The sequence below is a fragment of the Macaca thibetana genome, chromosome X, assembly GCF_024542745.1.
Source record: "Macaca thibetana thibetana isolate TM-01 chromosome X, ASM2454274v1, whole genome shotgun sequence".
NCBI lineage: Eukaryota > Metazoa > Chordata > Mammalia > Primates > Cercopithecidae > Macaca > Macaca thibetana.
Window position 1 is genome coordinate 46,891,851 of NC_065598.1, and position 16,880 is coordinate 46,908,730.

General features: G+C 48.6%; 2 protein-coding genes across 3 annotated transcripts in view; one reads left to right on the forward strand and one right to left on the reverse strand.

Moving 5' to 3' along the window:
- The window catches only part of USP11 (ubiquitin specific peptidase 11), a 52,440-nt gene extending 46,342 nt beyond the window's left edge, over positions 1 to 6,098 (forward strand). For both annotated transcript variants that reach the window (XM_050775578.1, XM_050775577.1), the window contains 12 exons: positions 126 to 350; positions 483 to 566; positions 671 to 765; positions 1,149 to 1,355; positions 2,261 to 2,313; positions 2,445 to 2,687; positions 2,780 to 2,850; positions 3,134 to 3,246; positions 4,861 to 5,010; positions 5,093 to 5,208; positions 5,383 to 5,471; positions 5,565 to 6,098. In XM_050775578.1, coding sequence (XP_050631535.1) covers positions 126 to 350; positions 483 to 566; positions 671 to 765; positions 1,149 to 1,355; positions 2,261 to 2,313; positions 2,445 to 2,687; positions 2,780 to 2,850; positions 3,134 to 3,246; positions 4,861 to 5,010; positions 5,093 to 5,208; positions 5,383 to 5,471; positions 5,565 to 5,702 — 1,584 coding nt within the window. In that variant the 3' untranslated portion in view covers positions 5,703 to 6,098. The remainder of the gene's footprint in view (positions 1 to 125; positions 351 to 482; positions 567 to 670; positions 766 to 1,148; positions 1,356 to 2,260; positions 2,314 to 2,444; positions 2,688 to 2,779; positions 2,851 to 3,133; positions 3,247 to 4,860; positions 5,011 to 5,092; positions 5,209 to 5,382; positions 5,472 to 5,564) is intronic.
- NDUFB11 (NADH:ubiquinone oxidoreductase subunit B11) overlaps positions 1 to 16,880 on the reverse strand; it is a 477,292-nt gene that overhangs the window by 99,522 nt on the left and 360,890 nt on the right. The gene's annotated exons all lie outside the window — the stretch shown is intronic.

Sequence of the window (16,880 nt, forward strand, 5' to 3'; positions counted from 1 at the left end):
TAGCTGGAGCTCTGCCTCTGGACTTTAGCAGTGGCCTTCCCCTTCACCCCATTTGAATGCACCCCAAGGCATGATTTCCTCCTACCCTGGGCAAGCCCCACCATCCACCATGACACTATCAACAGGAGGTGGCACAGGAGGCGTGGCAAAACCACAAACGGCGGAACGATTCTGTGATCGTGGACACTTTCCATGGCCTCTTCAAGTCCACGCTGGTGTGCCCCGATTGTGGCAACGTATCTGTGACCTTCGACCCCTTCTGCTACCTCAGTGTTCCACTGCCTATCAGCCACAAGAGGGTCTTGGAGGTCTTCTTTATCCCCATGGATCCGCGCCGCAAGCCAGAGCAGGTGTGGGGCAGTGGGGGCCTGGGGACATGATGAGGGACACGTAGAGTTTGATTAGCTGCCATAGCTCAAGGCTTCCTGCATTAACTCACCACAAGCCCTTTTGGTCTTTTGTGGATACTGTTTCTCCCTTAGCACCGGCTCGTGGTCCCCAAGAAAGGCAAGATCTCGGATCTGTGTGTGGCTCTGTCCAAACACACTGGCATCTCGCCAGAGAGGGTGAGACTGCAGAAGGAGGCTGGATGGGATTCTGGGGCAAGGAGGCAGGAGGGCCTGGGGAGGCCATGCAGACTAACAGCCCCCTCTCCGTATCCCATTCCTAGATGATGGTGGCTGATGTCTTCAGTCACCGCTTCTATAAGCTCTATCAGCTGGAGGAGCCTCTGAGCAGCATCTTGGACCGCGATGATATCTTCGTGTGAGTGGGGATGACGGGGAGATGGCGGTCCCTCAGGAACTTGGTCCACTTCCTTCTATATGGTCCTGCCTTAACCACCTTCTCTCTTCCCTGCTCTGCCTCATTCACTGGGCACCTGCCCTGTGCAGAGCTTCAGCCACGTGCCTTGGGAGACTGAGGCAGGAGAATGGCGTGAACCCGAGAGGCGGAGTTTGCAGTGAGCCGAGATCACGCCACTGCACTCCAGCCTGGGCAACAGGGCGAAACTCCATCTCAAAAATAAATAAATAAAAATAAATAAAAATACTTTCGGGCTGTGAGGATGAGTGGGTGGGGCAGCCAGGGCAGAGTTAGGGAGTCTCTGGGGGCCCCAATCAGGTGTGCCTGCTCTCCACCCCCCACAGCTATGAGGTGTCAGGTCGCATTGAGGCCATCGAGGGATCGAGAGAGGACATCGTGGTTCCTGTCTACCTGCGGGAGCGCACCCCTGCCCGTGACTACAACAATTCCTACTATGGCCTGATGCTTTTTGGGCACCCCCTCCTGGTATCAGTGCCCCGGGACCGCTTCACCTGGGAGGGCCTGTATAACGTCCTGATGTACCGGCTCTCGTAAGTGTCCTCTTCCCCAGGGGCGGGGGTGGTGGGGTCTGAACTCCAACTTGGGTGTTCAGCTGCTTATTTGACACCTCCCCTGCAACAAACAAAAGACAGTCCAAACTTTACGTGGACATAGAAGAACTTGTAGGGTTTTTTCTTTCTCTAGACCTCTGGCTTTGCTACTGCCTCTCTTGGGTGCTAGGGATACAGAGGTGAACAAGATGCACAAAACACAGACAACTTATCTTGTCTTCAGTTGTCTCTCCTGGGGTCAGTTGTGCCTCCTGGGAGAGTCTTGGTTTTTTGTCTTTTTGCTGACAAATTTTCATTGTGCCAAAAATCTAGAGTCTTTACCGTGGCACACAAAACATTGTGTTATCAGAATTCTAGCCCCTCATCTTGCACTCAGAAGTCACTCCTTAGAGGCCTTCCCTGATAGGAAGTTACAGCTGGCATGTGCCTGTCTAGCAGTGGCTTATTAGACTAAAAGTCCACGCTCCACACTCTTTTTTTTCTTTTTTTTTTTTTTTTTTGAAACGGAGTCTTGCTCTGTTGCCCAGGCTGGAGTGCAGTGGCACAATCTGGTTCACTGCAACCTCTATCTCCTGGATTCAAGCAATTCTCCTGCCTCAGCCTCCCAAATAGCTGAGATTACAGCCGTGTGCCACCACGCCCAGCTAATCACACTCCACACCTCTGACTGGGACACATGTTCCTTCATTCTCAGGCCACTACTGACAGCCTTGGCCTCTTCGTGCATTTACGCATCACGCCCTCAGCCCTTTCACACCTCAAATTCAGAATGGTTTACGTGTGGGTCTTCCAGTGGCTTCCCATTATCATCTAAGTAAAATCCTGGGCTCTATCCCCACTGTCCTTGTACCCCTGCCTTGGGAGTCTCCTTTGCTCTGTTGCAGACGCTACGTGTCTAAACCCAACTCAGATGATGAGGACGATGGGGATGAGAAAGGTGAGGGGGCTAACAGTCAGTGGGCGGGGGCTCTGGGTTAGGTCTTACCCACACGGGGTTCGTCTAGGTGTGCATTGCATCTTAGCACTTGAGGCTCACACCTTCCCATCTCTGACATCCTCCTGTCCTAGAAGATGACGAAGAGGATAAAGACGACGTCCCTGGGCCCTCAACGGGGGGCAGCCTCCGAGACCCTGAGCCAGAGCAGGCTGGGCCCAGCTCTGGAGTCACGAACAGGTGCCCATTCCTCCTGGACAATTGCCTTGGCACATCTCAGTGGCCCCCAAGGCGACGGCGCAAGCAGCTGTTCACCCTGCAGACGGTGAACTCCAATGGGACCAGTGACCGCACAACCTCCCCTGAAGAAGTCCATGGTATTCTCCTTTGGCTATCAATGAGGGCTGGGGAGGCCGGAGGGGAGATTTCCTGGCAGCAGGAACCATGACCATCTCTCCCTCGCCCCCAGCCCAGCCATACATTGCTATTGACTGGGAGCCAGAGATGAAGAAGCGTTACTATGACGAGGTAGAGGCTGAGGTAAATGAGATCCCAGGGATGGGGGGTACTTTCAGCTCTTGCCCCTCAACTCTTCGTACATCCTCTCCACAACTCCTCTAGCTAGGAACAGAGCCAAGAGATCCAGGTCAAGCCTGGTCTTGGGGCCTGAACACCTACTGAGAGCTCCAGGGCCTGAGGTTCCTAGCTTCAAAGTCGGTGCTCTGACCCACTCGGTGCGTGTCTCCCCTCCTGGGCCCCTACTCCCCATTTCTCCACCCGTCCTCACACCCGGCCACCTGGCCGTCTGCTCACCCAACCCTAGGGCTACGTGAAGCATGACTGCGTTGGGTACGTGATGAAGAAGGCTCCCGTGCGGCTGCAGGAGTGCATTGAGCTCTTCACCACTGTGGAGACCCTGGAGAAGGAAAACCCCTGGTGAGGGGCCAGAGCGGGGCCTGTGTGTGGGGGTTTCATTGGATGGCACTACTATATTTAGCTTTTTTTTTTTTTTTTTTTCGAGACAGAATCTGGCTCTGTCACCCAGGCTGAAGTGCAGTGGCGCAATCTCGGCTCGCTGCAACCTCTGCCTCCCAGGATCAAGCAATTCTCCTGCCTAAGCCTCCTGAGTAGCTGGGATTATAGGCACCCGTTACTATGCCTGGCTAATTTTTGTATTTTTAGTAGAAACAGGTTTCGCCATGTTGGCCAGGCTGGTCTCGAACTCCTGACCTCAGGTGATCTTCATCTTGTCTTCAGTTGTCTCTTCCAAAGTGCTGGACACTTCCAAAGTGCTGGAATTACAGGCGTGAGCCACCGCGCCCGGCCTATATTTAGCTTTTTAAATACACTTCTCTCCTCCCTCCTCCACGCTCAAACCTTTCCTGCTACCCTGGCCACCGATCCCCTGAGCAGACTCCTACCCCAGAGCCTTGACCTGGGCTGTTCCTTCTCCGGGAATGTTGTTTCCCAATGATCTATAGGATTTCACTCCTTACGATGCTCAGGTCTCCGATCAAACGTGACCTCATCAGAGAGACCTCCTCTGACTACCCTGTTAGAAATCACCCTTCCCCACCATCCCCCTCCATCCCCTCTCTGTGCTCTTTTCTTCCTAGCCAAGCATTACTTTCTAGCCCAGCGATGCCACTTGATGTGATGCCTTCTATCCGCTTTTGTGTTATTTGTCATCGTTACAGTCAACTCCTTGAGGGTGAAGACTTAAGTTCACTGTGTGTTGCTTCTACCTGTTTATAATAGTGTTGAGTGTTCGGTTCATGCTCAGTAGGCACTTGCAGAATAAACAAAAAGAGAACCAAAACCATACTCTCTAGTCTCAGAAATAAGAGCAGCATGTCCGTGGAGCAGAAATGGAACAGAAATACAAAATAGTTCCAGAGGGTTAAACAAGCAATCAATAAATACTGCTGAATGAATGAATGACTAAAATATGAAGAGAGGAAACTAGAAGGATAGAGGTGGGCTCTAAAATAAGACTAGCATCTCATGGAGCAGAAATCAAACAGAAATGCAAAAAATAGTATGAGCGCATATAGAAAAGACAATCAGTAAGCACTTGACGAGTGAGTGAAAGGATTTTAACAGGAACAGAGCAAACTAGAATACTTGAAGGGCTAATAGTAAGAGCAGTGTCTCTGTGAGCCAGACATGGCACATGAGAGGCAGTACAAAGGGCACACAGTAGGTGCTCAGAAAAAGTCTGTTTTGTCTGGGCATGCTGGCTCATGCCTGTCATCCCAGCACTTTGGGAGGCCGAGACAGGTGGATCACCTGAGGTCAGCCTGGCCAACATGGCGAAACCCTGTCTCTATTAAAAATACAAAAATTAGCCGAGCCTGGTGGTGCACGCCTGTAATTCCAGCTACTCGGGAGGCTAAGGCAGGAGAATCCCTTGAACTCAGGAGGAGGAGGCTGCAGTAATCCAAGATTGTGCCACTGTACTCCAGCCTGGGCAACTGAGCGAGTCTCTGTCTCAAAAAAAAAAAAAAAAAAAAGAAAAAGTCCGTTTGCTGACTTGGGCTCTGTCTGTAGGTACTGCCCCTCCTGCAAGCAGCACCAGCTGGCCACCAAGAAGCTGGACCTGTGGATGCTGCCAGAGATTCTCATCATCCACCTGAAACGCTTTTCCTACACCAAGTTCTCCCGAGAGAAGCTGGACACCCTCGTGGAGTTTCCTATCCGGTCAGGGGCCAGGGAGAGGATGGCTGGGGGAAGACAGGGAAAGGAGGGGGTATACCAGTATTAACCCTCTCCCCACCCACAGGGACCTGGACTTCTCTGAGTTTGTCATCCAGCCACAGAATGAGTCGAATCCGGAGCTGTACAAATATGACCTCATCGCGGTTTCCAACCATTATGGGGGCATGCGTGATGGACACTGTATGTGCCAGGCTGTGGGTGGGGCCTGCTGGGGGGTGATCAGGACCTTCCCAGTGAGTGACTAGGGATGTGAGTCAGTGGTGAGGTTATCGTGGTGGGAGGAGTGACAGAGTGAATCTGGACACTTCTGAGAGGCAGGAAGGGTGGGTGAGGATAACTGTTCCTCCCTTTCAGACACAACATTTGCCTGCAATAAGGACAGCGGCCAGTGGCACTACTTTGATGACAACAGCGTCTCCCCTGTGAATGAGAATCAGATTGAGGTGTGACTTCCATCCTCCCTCCTCCCCTTCTTCCCTTCTGACTCCACCTTCCCACCCCTACAATCCACACTGACTCCTGTCCTCTCCCCACAGTCCAAGGCAGCCTATGTCCTCTTCTACCAACGCCAGGATGTGGCGCGACGCCTGCTGTCCCCGGCCGGCTCATCTGGCGCCCCAGCCTCCCCTGCCTGCAACTCCCCACCCAGCTCTGAGTTCATGGATGTTAATTGAGAGCCCTGGGTCCTGCCACAGACAAAAAAAAAAAAGCTCTCTCTGCAATCTTGCTTTTCGTGTCCACCCCTCTTCTCTTATTCGTGTTAGGTGCCCCCGCCAGACATTGCAGGCTTAGTTGTGGCTACTGTTTTCCTGTGCCGCTGCATCGCTCTCTCCCAGGAAAGAACAAGTCGTGTCTCCTCCTGGCAGTGCGCGCCCCGCCTGTGTTTGCCCTTCCAGCAGTTGACCCTCCCTTGTAGTCTTTATTTATGGTCGTGCCCTTCCCTCTCCTCAGCCCGGAGTGTTCTGCGTGGGTGGTGATGGGAGTTCACCTGAACACAGAGTGTATTTTCTTATTGAGGCCCTGTACCTTCTGCTGTCTGTGTGTATATATAAAGCGCCAGTCTGCTCCCCGCTCAGCAGTGTGGTTTTTTTCCTCCGTGGACTTAACTAAGCACCAGTTTTGTGCCTGTGTTCTGTGTTCTTATCAAAGGCCAGATGTGTGATGGATGCAGCTCTGAGTGATTAGTGAGCACCCGCTGTGGGCTGGGTGCTGCTGTTCTAAGTGCTTTGAAAGCACCCTCTGTGTGCCAGGCACGATTCCAAGCACCAATGGCATGCCCAGTTTTTTCCAAGACATTTTCCAAATATTGATATGTAATCCTCACAACAATCTCATGCAAGAGTTGTCATCGCCAGTTTCGGATGGGGATACTGAGGTACAGAGGTCACAGAATTGCTCAGGGCCTGTCAGGAAGTCAGTATACCTCATGTGCTACCCTAGAGTCGGTGCCTAGAGGGGGTGCTTGGCTTGTCTGGACCCAGGACTGCTACTCAGTCTGCAGACATGAGCTGCCCTACAGGCAATGTGGAAATGGAGCATGTGGAACGGATGCATCCATGTGGGCAAATTTGTGGTTTGGGAACATAAAAATACTCCTCTCAGGCCAGGTGCCACCTGTTATCTGAACACTTTGGGAGGCCAAGACAGGAAGATCACTTGGGCCCTGGACGTTGAGGTTGCAGTGAGCTATGATCGTGCCACTGCGCTCCAGTCTGGGCCACAGAGTAAGACCCCATCTCAGAAAAAAAAGGATGCTATTCCCCAGACCACCTCACAGACCCCCCAGTAGTGACCTCTGAGATTTTTGTCCCCCTGAGACCTCCTTTGGAGATGGTACATGCACTTGGCAGACCAGCCAACCTGCCAGGACAAATGTGCTGTGTATGTGTGGCCCCTGTTGTCAGCCCCCTCTCCCATCATGACCCCAGCTCCCACACCAGACAGGTTCCCTCCAACCTCACCCCAGACGACACTGAACACCTGCCGCAGGAATCTCGACATAAATTAGCCATCCAACCCCTCACACTGATGGATGAAGGGAATCCTGATCGGTGGCAGCTGAGGGACCATTCCCATGGGCAGGGCCTCAACACTCCCTCCAGCCTTCTGCCTTTGCACTGGGTCTGGGCGTACCCACTGTGAGGGTCACTCAGCCCCAGCATCGCCACCCACAAACCTCCCAGTCACTCTGCTGACACAGGCAGGAATCAAGGCAGTTGCTGTGAGGAGCCCAGCTCAAACTGACTTAGCAAAAGAAAGAACAGAAATACTAGTTTCAGGTATGACTGGATCCAGGAACTCAAAAGCTGTCATCGAAGGCTCATGAAGACCCTATGACTGAAGCACTACAATCAGTCACCCCATTTTGCAGATAAGGAAGCAGGCATAAAGAGCTAGGTGAGAATGGGCTCTAAGGGCCGGGCGCAGTGGCTCATGCCTGTAATGCCAGCACTTTGGCAAGCCGAGGTGGGTGGATCACCTGAGGTCAGGAGTTTGAGACCAGCCTGGCCAGCATGGCAAAACCCCATCTCTACTAAAAATACAAAAGTTACCCAGGTGTAGTGGCACCCGCCTGTAATCCCAGCCACTCAGGAGGCTGAGGCAGGACAATTGCTTGAACCCAGGAGGCGGAGGCTGCAGTGATCCGAGATCGCGCCACTGCACTCCAGCCTGGGTGAGAGTGAGACTCTGTCACAACAAAAAACAATGAACTGTAAGTACAGGAATGTCTCCTTCCTGGTAATCAGTCCCAGACCAAGCCCACCCAAAATAAATCCATTTGAAATAACTTCTCTGATCTAACCAGAAATCAAGACCTGCCTAAGACTCAGGAGAAATAAGAGACAACTGGCTCACGCCTGTAATCCCAGCATTTTGGGAGGCCGAGGCAGGCAGATTACTTGAGGTCAGGAGTTTGAAACCAGCCTGTCCAACATGGCAAAAACCCATCTCTACTAAAACTACAAAAATTAGCCAGTCATGGTGGCACGTGTCTGTAGTCCCAGCTACTGGGAGGGTGAGGCAGAATTGCTTGAACCAGGGAGGCGGAGGTTGCAGTGAGCTGAGATAGCAACACTGCACTCCAGCCTGGGCAACAGAGCAAGACTCCATCTCACAAAAAAAAAAAAAAAAAAAGGATATCATACTAAAGAACAGAAAACAGATGGACAAATAGAAAGCGCATACATAACAATTTGCAAATAAGATCTCTGCTCCCTCCAGTTCAAGGGAGGGAACTGGGAATGAGGCAATTGCTTTGAGACTGACCAAGACTGCCATCGTGCCAGGCAGACAGTGGGGAAGGGCAAGTAAAAATGCCACAATACTCCCATTTTCAAGATGGCTTTTTCTTGGTTGGACAGTTGCTATAAACTTTTGACTGTTGTATTAGTCTGTTCTCACACTGCTATAAAAAAATACCTGAGACTGGGGAATTTATAAAGAAAAGAGGCTTAATTGGCTCATGGTTCTGCAGGCTCTACAAGAAGTATGGCTGAAAGGTCTTAGGAAACTTACAATCACCGTGGAAGGTGAAGGGGAAGCAGGCACGTCTTACCTGTCCTGGAGCAGGAGGAAGAGAGTGAAGTGGGGAGGTGCCACACACTTTTAAACAACCAGATGTCATGAGAAGTCACTATCGTGACAACAGCAAGGGAGAAATCTGCCCCCATGATCCAATCACCTACCAGGTCACTCCTCCAACATTGGGGACTGCAATTCTGTATGAGAGTTGAGCAGAGACACAACTCCAAACCATTATCAACTATTTTCCAGTGCTCCGACACAGTTAGCTGTAACAATTCTGCTTGCTTTTTGATGATTCTGTTAAGGAGCCAGAGCCTGGAGCTTCTTAGTCTTTCATTTTGGTGACATCACTCCTCTTTTTTTGTTTTTGTTTGTTTTTGTTTTTTGTTGTTGATGTTTTTTGTTTGTTTGTTTGAGACAGAGTCTCACTCTGTTGTCCAGGCTGGAGTGCAGTGGCACAATCTCGGCTAACTGCAAGCTCCGCCTCCCGGGTTCATGCCATTCTGCCTCAGCCTCCCGAGTAGCTGGGACTACAGGTGTGTGCCACTACACCCAGCTAATTTTTTCTATTTTTTGTATATATTTTTTTGGAGACAGAGTCTTGCTCTGTCACCCAGGCTGGAGTGCAATGGCGTGATCTCGGCTCACTGCAACCTCTGCCTCCTGGGTTCAAGTGATTCTCCTGCCTCAGCCTCCTGAGTAGCTGGGATTACAGGCACGCGTCACCACACCCGGCTAATTTTTGTATTAGTAGAGAGACAGGGTTTCACCATCTTGGCCAGGCTAGTCTCAAACTCCTGACCTCGTGATCCACCTGCCTCAGCCTCCCAAAATGCTGGGATTACAGGTGTGAGCCACCGTGCCCGGCCTAATTTTTTGTATTTTTAGTAGAGACAGGGTTTCACCATGTTGGCCAGGATGATCTCAATCTCTTGATCTCATGATCCGCCCGCCTTGGCCTCCCAAAGTCCTGGGATTACAGGTGTGAGCCACTGTGCCTAGCTGACATCACTCCTCTTGTATCTTATGGGTTTTGTTTTTTTTTTCTGCACACACAACATGGATTTTTATCTCTTTTTTTTTGGATATAGGATCTCACTATGTTGCCCAGCCTGGTCTCAAACTCCTGGGCTCAAGGGATCTTCCCTGCCTTAGCCTCTCAAGTGGCTGGAATTATAGGCCTGAGCCACTCCACTATGCCTAGCCCGCTTTATCTTTTCTTGGCTTATCAACCATAACTCGGATTTTTGGTTTGAGTTTCTTTTGTAATTTTTAGAGATGGGGTTTTACTCTGTTGCCTAGGCTGGAGTACAGTGATGCAATCATGGCTCACTGAAGCCTTGGCTTCCTGGGCTCAAGCAATCTTCCCAGTTCAGTCCCCCAAGTAGCTAGGACTACAGGTGTGTGCCACCATGCCCAGCTATTTTTAATTTATTTTTATTTTTTGTAGAGATGGGGTCTTGCTATGTTGCCAGGGCTGGTCTCAAACTTCTGGGCTCAAGTGAGCCTCCTGCCTCAGCCTCCCAAAGTGCTGGGATTACAGGCATGAGCCACTATGCCCAGCCAACTGTTGGTTTTATTTTACTGATTGCTTTAGGGTTTATAGTATTCACCTTTAACTTATCATAGTCTACCTTCAAGTGATATATACCACTTTGCATACAGGAGTGCAGTGGCAAAATCATAGCTCACTACAGCCTTGAACTCCTGGGCTCAAGCACTCTTTCCACCTCAGCCTCCCAAAGCACTGGGATTCTATACACATGAAATACAATTTTTTGGCCACGTGCAGTGGCTTACACCTGTAATCCCAGCACTTTGGGAGACTGAGGTGGGCAGATCACCTGAGGTCGGGAGTTTGAGACCAGCCTGACCAACATGGAGAAACCCCATCTCTACTAAAAATACAAAATTAGCCTGGTGTGGTGGCACATGCCTGTAATCTCAGCTACTCGAGAGGCTGAGGCAGGAGAATTGCTTGAACCTGGGAGGCGGAGGTTGCAGTGAGCCGAGATTGTGCCACTGCACTCCAGCCTAGTGACAGAGTGAGACTCTGTCTCAAAAAAAAAAAAAAAAAAAAAAAATTTTTTGTAGAGAGGGTCTCTGCAAAAAGCTACTGTGCCCCAACTCACCTTATTTTTTGAAAGATATTTTCATGAGTATAGAACTATAGGTTGACAGTTTATTTTAATTTTTTTAGTACTTTGAAGATTTTTTTTTTTTTTTTTTTTTTTTTTTTAGATGGAGTCTTGCTCTGTCTCACCTAGGCTGGAGAGCAGTGGCGTGATCTCGGCTCACTGCAGCCTCCGCCTCCCGGGTTCAAGCAATTCTCCTGTCTCAGCCTCCTGAGTAGCTGGGACTACAGGTGTGTGCCACCATACCCGGCTGATTTTTGTATTTTTAGTAGGGACGGGGTTTCACCATGTTGGCCAAGCTGGTCTCAAACTCCCGACCTCAGGGGATCCACCTGCCTCGGCCTCCCAAAGTGCTGGGATTACAGGCGTGAGCCACCATGCCCGGCCACTTCCCAGTCTTCTTGTTTGCATTGTTTCGAGTGAGAAATCTGATGTCATCCTTCTCTTTGTTCCTATGTACATAACATGTCCCATTTTTCCCACTGGCTGTTTTTAAGATTTTCTCTTCAGCACTGGTTTTGAGCAATTCAATTATGGTATGCCTTGGTGTAATTTTCTTCATGTGTTTGGGGTCCTTTGAGCCTCCCGGATCTGTAGGTTTCTGGTGTTCATCAAATTTGGAAAAATTTTGTCCGGTATTTCTTTAAAAAAATTTTTTTTTCTGAAGTTCTCTATTTTCCTTCGTGGATACAAATTACTCATAAATTAGGATGCTTAAAGTCCCATGGCTCATTGATGCTCTTTTCATTTTAGGAGTTTTTTTTCCTCTGTGTTTTGTTTTCAATTGTTTTTATTGCTATACTTTCAAGTTAACTAATATTTCCTTCTGCGATGTCTAATGTGCTATTAATTCCATTCAATGTATTTTTTATATCCTCAATGTCTCTATTTAACTTTTTTAACATATGGCATACTCTGAACTGTTTTTCCTCAGAACACTTCTGATACTAAATGTGTGGGTTTTTTCCATACCAACAACCAGTTCGCCAACTCTCCAGATGCCAACTGGGTGTCCAACAATTCAATTCAATTCTAACACTAACTACCTGGCATTGGTGTCAGACCCCACAAGTTAAGGGCTTGGTCCCACATAACTACCTCCACTTGAGACACCAATTGAAAACCCCAGGCCTCCCATACTTCTGATTGATCGGCTATAAACAGGGGTTCCCCACAACCCCTTCCTCAGGTTGAATAATTTGTTAGAATGGCTCACAGAACTCAGGAAGGCACTTTATTTACTATGACTGGTTTATTATAAAGGATACAACTCAGGGACTGCTAAATGGAAGAGATGTATAGGACTAGATATGGAAGGGGCACCCTCCCAGCATGTTGATGTGTTTACCAACCCAGAAACCCTCCAAACCCTTCATTCAGGGGTTTTTATGGACTTTTCATCATGTAGGCATGATTGATGAAGCCATTGGCTGGAGATGGATGATTACCTCAATCTCCAGACCCTCTCCCCTCCCTAGAGGTCCAGGGTGGGGCGGGCAAACAGCCCTCATTTGAAGCCATCTAGGGGCCCTCCAAGAGTCACCTCATTGGCATAAACTCAGGGATGATCATAAACTCAGGGATGATTGAAAGAGGCATGTTATGAACAACAAGATGATCCTGTCACCTTGTCATTCAGGAAATTATAAGAGTTTTAAGAGCTCTGTCTCAGGAACCAGGAACAAAGACCAAATGTATACTTACTCTTTTTTTTGAGACGGAGTCTCTGTCACCCAGACTGGAGTGCAGTGGCGTGATCTCGGCTCACTGCAAGCTCCGCCTCCGGGTTCACGCCATTCTCCCGCCTCAGTCTCCCGAGTAGCTGGGACTACAGGCGCCCACAACTATGCCCACCTAATTTTTTGTATTTTTAGTAGAGACGGGGTTTCACCACGTTAGCCAGAATGGTCTCGATCTCCTGACCGCCTCGGCCTCCCAAAGTACTGGGATTACAGACGTGAGCCACCGCACCTGGCCTACTTACTCTTATATCACAATATCACACATAAAGTTATAATAATAGTTGTGTTAATGTCCTTCACTGCTAATTCTAACATCCTTGTCGGTTCTGAGTCTGTTTTGATTGATTGATTATTCTCCTCATTATGGGTACTTTTTCCCTTCAAAGGCATTCCTGGTAATCTTTGCTTGGATCTCAGACATTGTGCATTTTACCTTATCGGTTGCTGGATATTTTTGTATTCCTAAAAGTATCCTGGAGCTTTTGTTCTGGGATGCATTTCATTGTTTCTTTCTTTCTTTCTTGACTGTTGTGAATAGTGCTGCAGTAAGCATTATTCTTACTTTTTTTTTTTTTTTTTTGAGACGGAGTCTTGCTCTGTTGCCCAGGCTGGAGTGCAGTGGCACAATCTCGGCTCACCACAACCTCCGCCTCCTGGGTTCACGCCATTTTCCTGCCTCAGCCTCCCGAAGAGCTGGGACTATAAGCGCTCGCCACTACGCCCAGCTAATTTTTTGTATTCTTTAGTAGAGAGGGGGTTTCACTGTGTTAGCCAGGATGGTCTCAATCTCCTGACCTCATAGTCTGCCCACCTCGGCCTCCTAAAGTGCTGGGATTACAGGCGTGAGCCACCGCGCCTGGCCAATTTTTGTATTTTTAATAGAGATGGGGTTTCACCCTGTTGGCCAGGCTGGTCTCAAACTCCTGACCTCAAGTGATCCACCCGCCTCAGCCTTTCAAAGTGCTGGGATTATAGGTGTGAGCCACCGCGCCCGGCCAACCTTACTATTTTTGTGCAAGATTTCTTGGCTTTTAGGAGCCTCTCTCACTCTCTTTCCCCCCCCCCCCCGCTTTTTTCCTTTTTCCTTAGATCCAGGGACAGACTGGATATTCTGGGTCTTTTGTGATTCCATATAAATTTTAGGATTGTTTTTTCTATTTCTGTGAAGAATGTCTTTTTTAATTTTTATTTATTTCTTTATTTTTTGACACAGTGTCTCGCTCTGTCACCCAGGCTGGAGTGCAGTGGCGTGATCTTGGCTCACTGCAACCTCTGCCTCCCAGGTTGAAGCAATTCTTATGCCTCAGCCTCCCGAGTAGCTGGGATTACAGGCACCTGCCACTATGCCCGGCTAATTTTTGTATTTTTAGTAGAGACCGGGTTTCACCAGGTTGGCCAAGCTGGTTACGAACTCTTGACCGCAAGTGATCCACCCGACTCAGCCTCCCAAAGTGCTAGGATCACAGGCGTGAGCCACTGCACCCGGCTGGTATTTTTTGTATTTTTGAGACAGAGTCTCACTCTGTTGCTGAGGCTGGGGTGCAGTGGCATGATCACGGTTTACTGCAGCCTTGATCTCCCGGGCTCAAGTGACCTTCCTGCCACAGCCTCCCAAGTATTTGGGACCACAGGTGTGCACTGCCACACCTGGCTATTTTTATTTTTTAATTTTTTTGTAGACACAAGGTCTTACTATATTGCCCCGGCCAGTCTCAAACTCCTGAGCTGAAGAGATCATCCCACCTCAGCCTCCCAAAGTGCTGGGATTACAGGCGTGAGCCACTGCACCCAGTCAAATTCTTTCTTCTGAGGAGGCAAGAATTGAGGTTGCTGCAGACCTGGATGGATTTGCCACTGCTAACAGGCTTACATCATTTGTTTCCGCTGTCCTCCATTTTCTGATGTTATTGTTTTGAAAACCGTCATTGCACGTACTTTGTGTAAATCTATTGTTTCAAGCAGGTAGTAAGTCTTGTCCCTGTTACTCCATCTTGGCCAGAAGCAGAGGTGCTTTCCCACAACTTTTACAAATGTACTTTGCTCTTCTTCTTTTTCATTTCTGGAGATAGAGGCTTACTTAGCTCAGTAATTATTCAAACTTTTTGCCTCGATATGTTTCTAATCATAGATACTAAAAGACAGTAAAAACTCCATATACATACATGTATTACTTTTAACACTGTTGGATTTTTTATAATTCTTTATATAATGCTCTGCGATGTGGTACTGATCATTCTCATGTTACAGATGATGGAGCAGTCACTTGGGAGGTTGGGCATCTCGCCCAAGGTCATGTAGCATGTAAGGGGTATCTTTAGCTAGGTCTTCTCTCCAGCGCCACACCCTTTCTACTGTGTCGCTTCTAACATGTACCTAAAAGCAATTTTATTTGTTTCCAGAAAAAGAAACTACTTTTCAGTTCTCCTAATGAATATGATTATATGTAAGCTTAAAAAAGTAAAAGGAAATGTGAGCCAGGCATGATGGCTCATGCCTGTAATCCCAGCACTTTGGGAGGGGCAGGTGGATCCCTTGAGCCCAGGAGTTGGAGACCAGCCTCGGCAACATAGTGAGACCTCACCTTTACAAAAAAAAAAAAAAATTACCAGCTGTGCTGAGGTGCATCTGTAGTCCCAGCTACTTGGAAGGCTGAGCCAGGAGGATTGCTTGAGCCCAGGAGATTCTAGACTGCCACAAGCCGAGATGGTGCCACTGCACGCCATCCTGGGTGATAGAGTGAAACCCTGTCTCAAAAAATAAAAATAATTTATTTTATTTATTTTTTTTTTTGAGACGGAGTCTCGCTCCGTCGCCCAGGCTGGAGTGTAGTGGCACGATCTTGGCTCACCTCAAGCTCTGCCTCCCAGGTTCACGCCATTCTCCTGCCTCAGCTTCCCGAGTAGCTGGGACTACAGGCGGCTGCCACCATGCCTGGCTAATTTTTTGTATTTTAGTAGAGATGGGGTTTCACTGTGTTAGCCAGGATGGTCTTGATCTCCTAACCCTGTGATCTGCCCGCCTCGGCCTCCCAAAGTGCTGGAATTACAGGCGTGAGCCACCGCACCCGGCCAATAAAAAAATTTTTTTTTAGAAAAGAAGTGTATTTCTATTATTCAAAGGGGTGAGCCATGTGAGTAGGGTCAACTCTTTAGAAACCAGTTAGTTATTCTAGATCAGCAGTCCCCAACCTTTTTGGCACCAGGGACCGGTTTCACGGAAGATGATTTTTCCACAGACCAGGGGTTGGAGGGGGATGGTTTCAGGATGATTCAAGTCATCGCATGATTGTGCACTTTATTTCCATTATTATTATTACATTGTAATATATAATGAAATAATTATACAACTCACTGTAATGTAGAATCAGTGGGAGCCGTGAGCCTGTTTTCCTGCAACTAGACAGTCCCATCTGGGGCTGATGGGAGACAGTGACAGATCATCAGGTATTAGATTCTCATAAGGAGAACCTGCACAGTTCACAATAGGGTCCGAATTCCTATGAGAATCCACTGCTGCCACTGATCTGACAGGCGGCAAAGCTCAGGCGGTAATGCTAGCTCACCCACCACTCACCTCCTGCTGTGTGGCTGGTTCCTAACAGGTCATGGACTGGTACCCACCCACGGACCAGGGATGGGAACCCCTGCTCTAGATCATCTTATTCTTTAGCTTTACCTCCTTCTACCCTGCCATGGTGGGATTAATGACATCTTAGCTTGTGAAGGGCATTCCATCACAGGATGGGCAAGGCAGCAGATGTTGTGAATTTGCTGGGATTGCTACTTTATTGGTGGTTCTGGCATGAGGTTTGAAAGCAACCAGTTTAGCAAAACTAACTGACTTTCTCCAGGATTTTTGTTTTCAAATTTCAGCTATTTGCAGTAGCTCTTTGTCTTAATCCAGAATGGAAAAACTGGAGGTTGTTATTCTGTTGCTAGAGCAAAGAGAGAACATCACCTGCTTTGACTGCTACAATGTATTTCATCTATGTTTCCATTCCTACTTCCCGTAACCACCAAGGCCACAGGACTGCCTCCCCATTTTTACAGGACATAGAAACACCAAGAGCCTCAGATTGTGCTGTTGTGGAAATTGCCAGCGTTCAGGTGAACGCTGACAAGAAAATAAGCTAAAAAGATTATTTTTTGTATTTGGAGAATGGAGTTTGTAATAATCATATTCCAAAGCTTACATCTCTTCTGATGTTAAAACAGCTGAAAGCTGCAACAGAGGCCGGGCACAGTGGCTCACACCTGTAATCCCAGCACTTTGGGAGGCTGAGGTGGGCAGATCACTTGAGGTCAGGAGTTTGAGACCAGCCTGACTAACATGGCAAAACCCCATCTCTACTAAAAATACAAAAAATTAGCTGGGTATGGTGGTAGGCGCCTGTAGTCCCAGTTACTCGGGAGGCTGAGGCAGGAGAATGGCATGAACCTGGGAGGCGGAG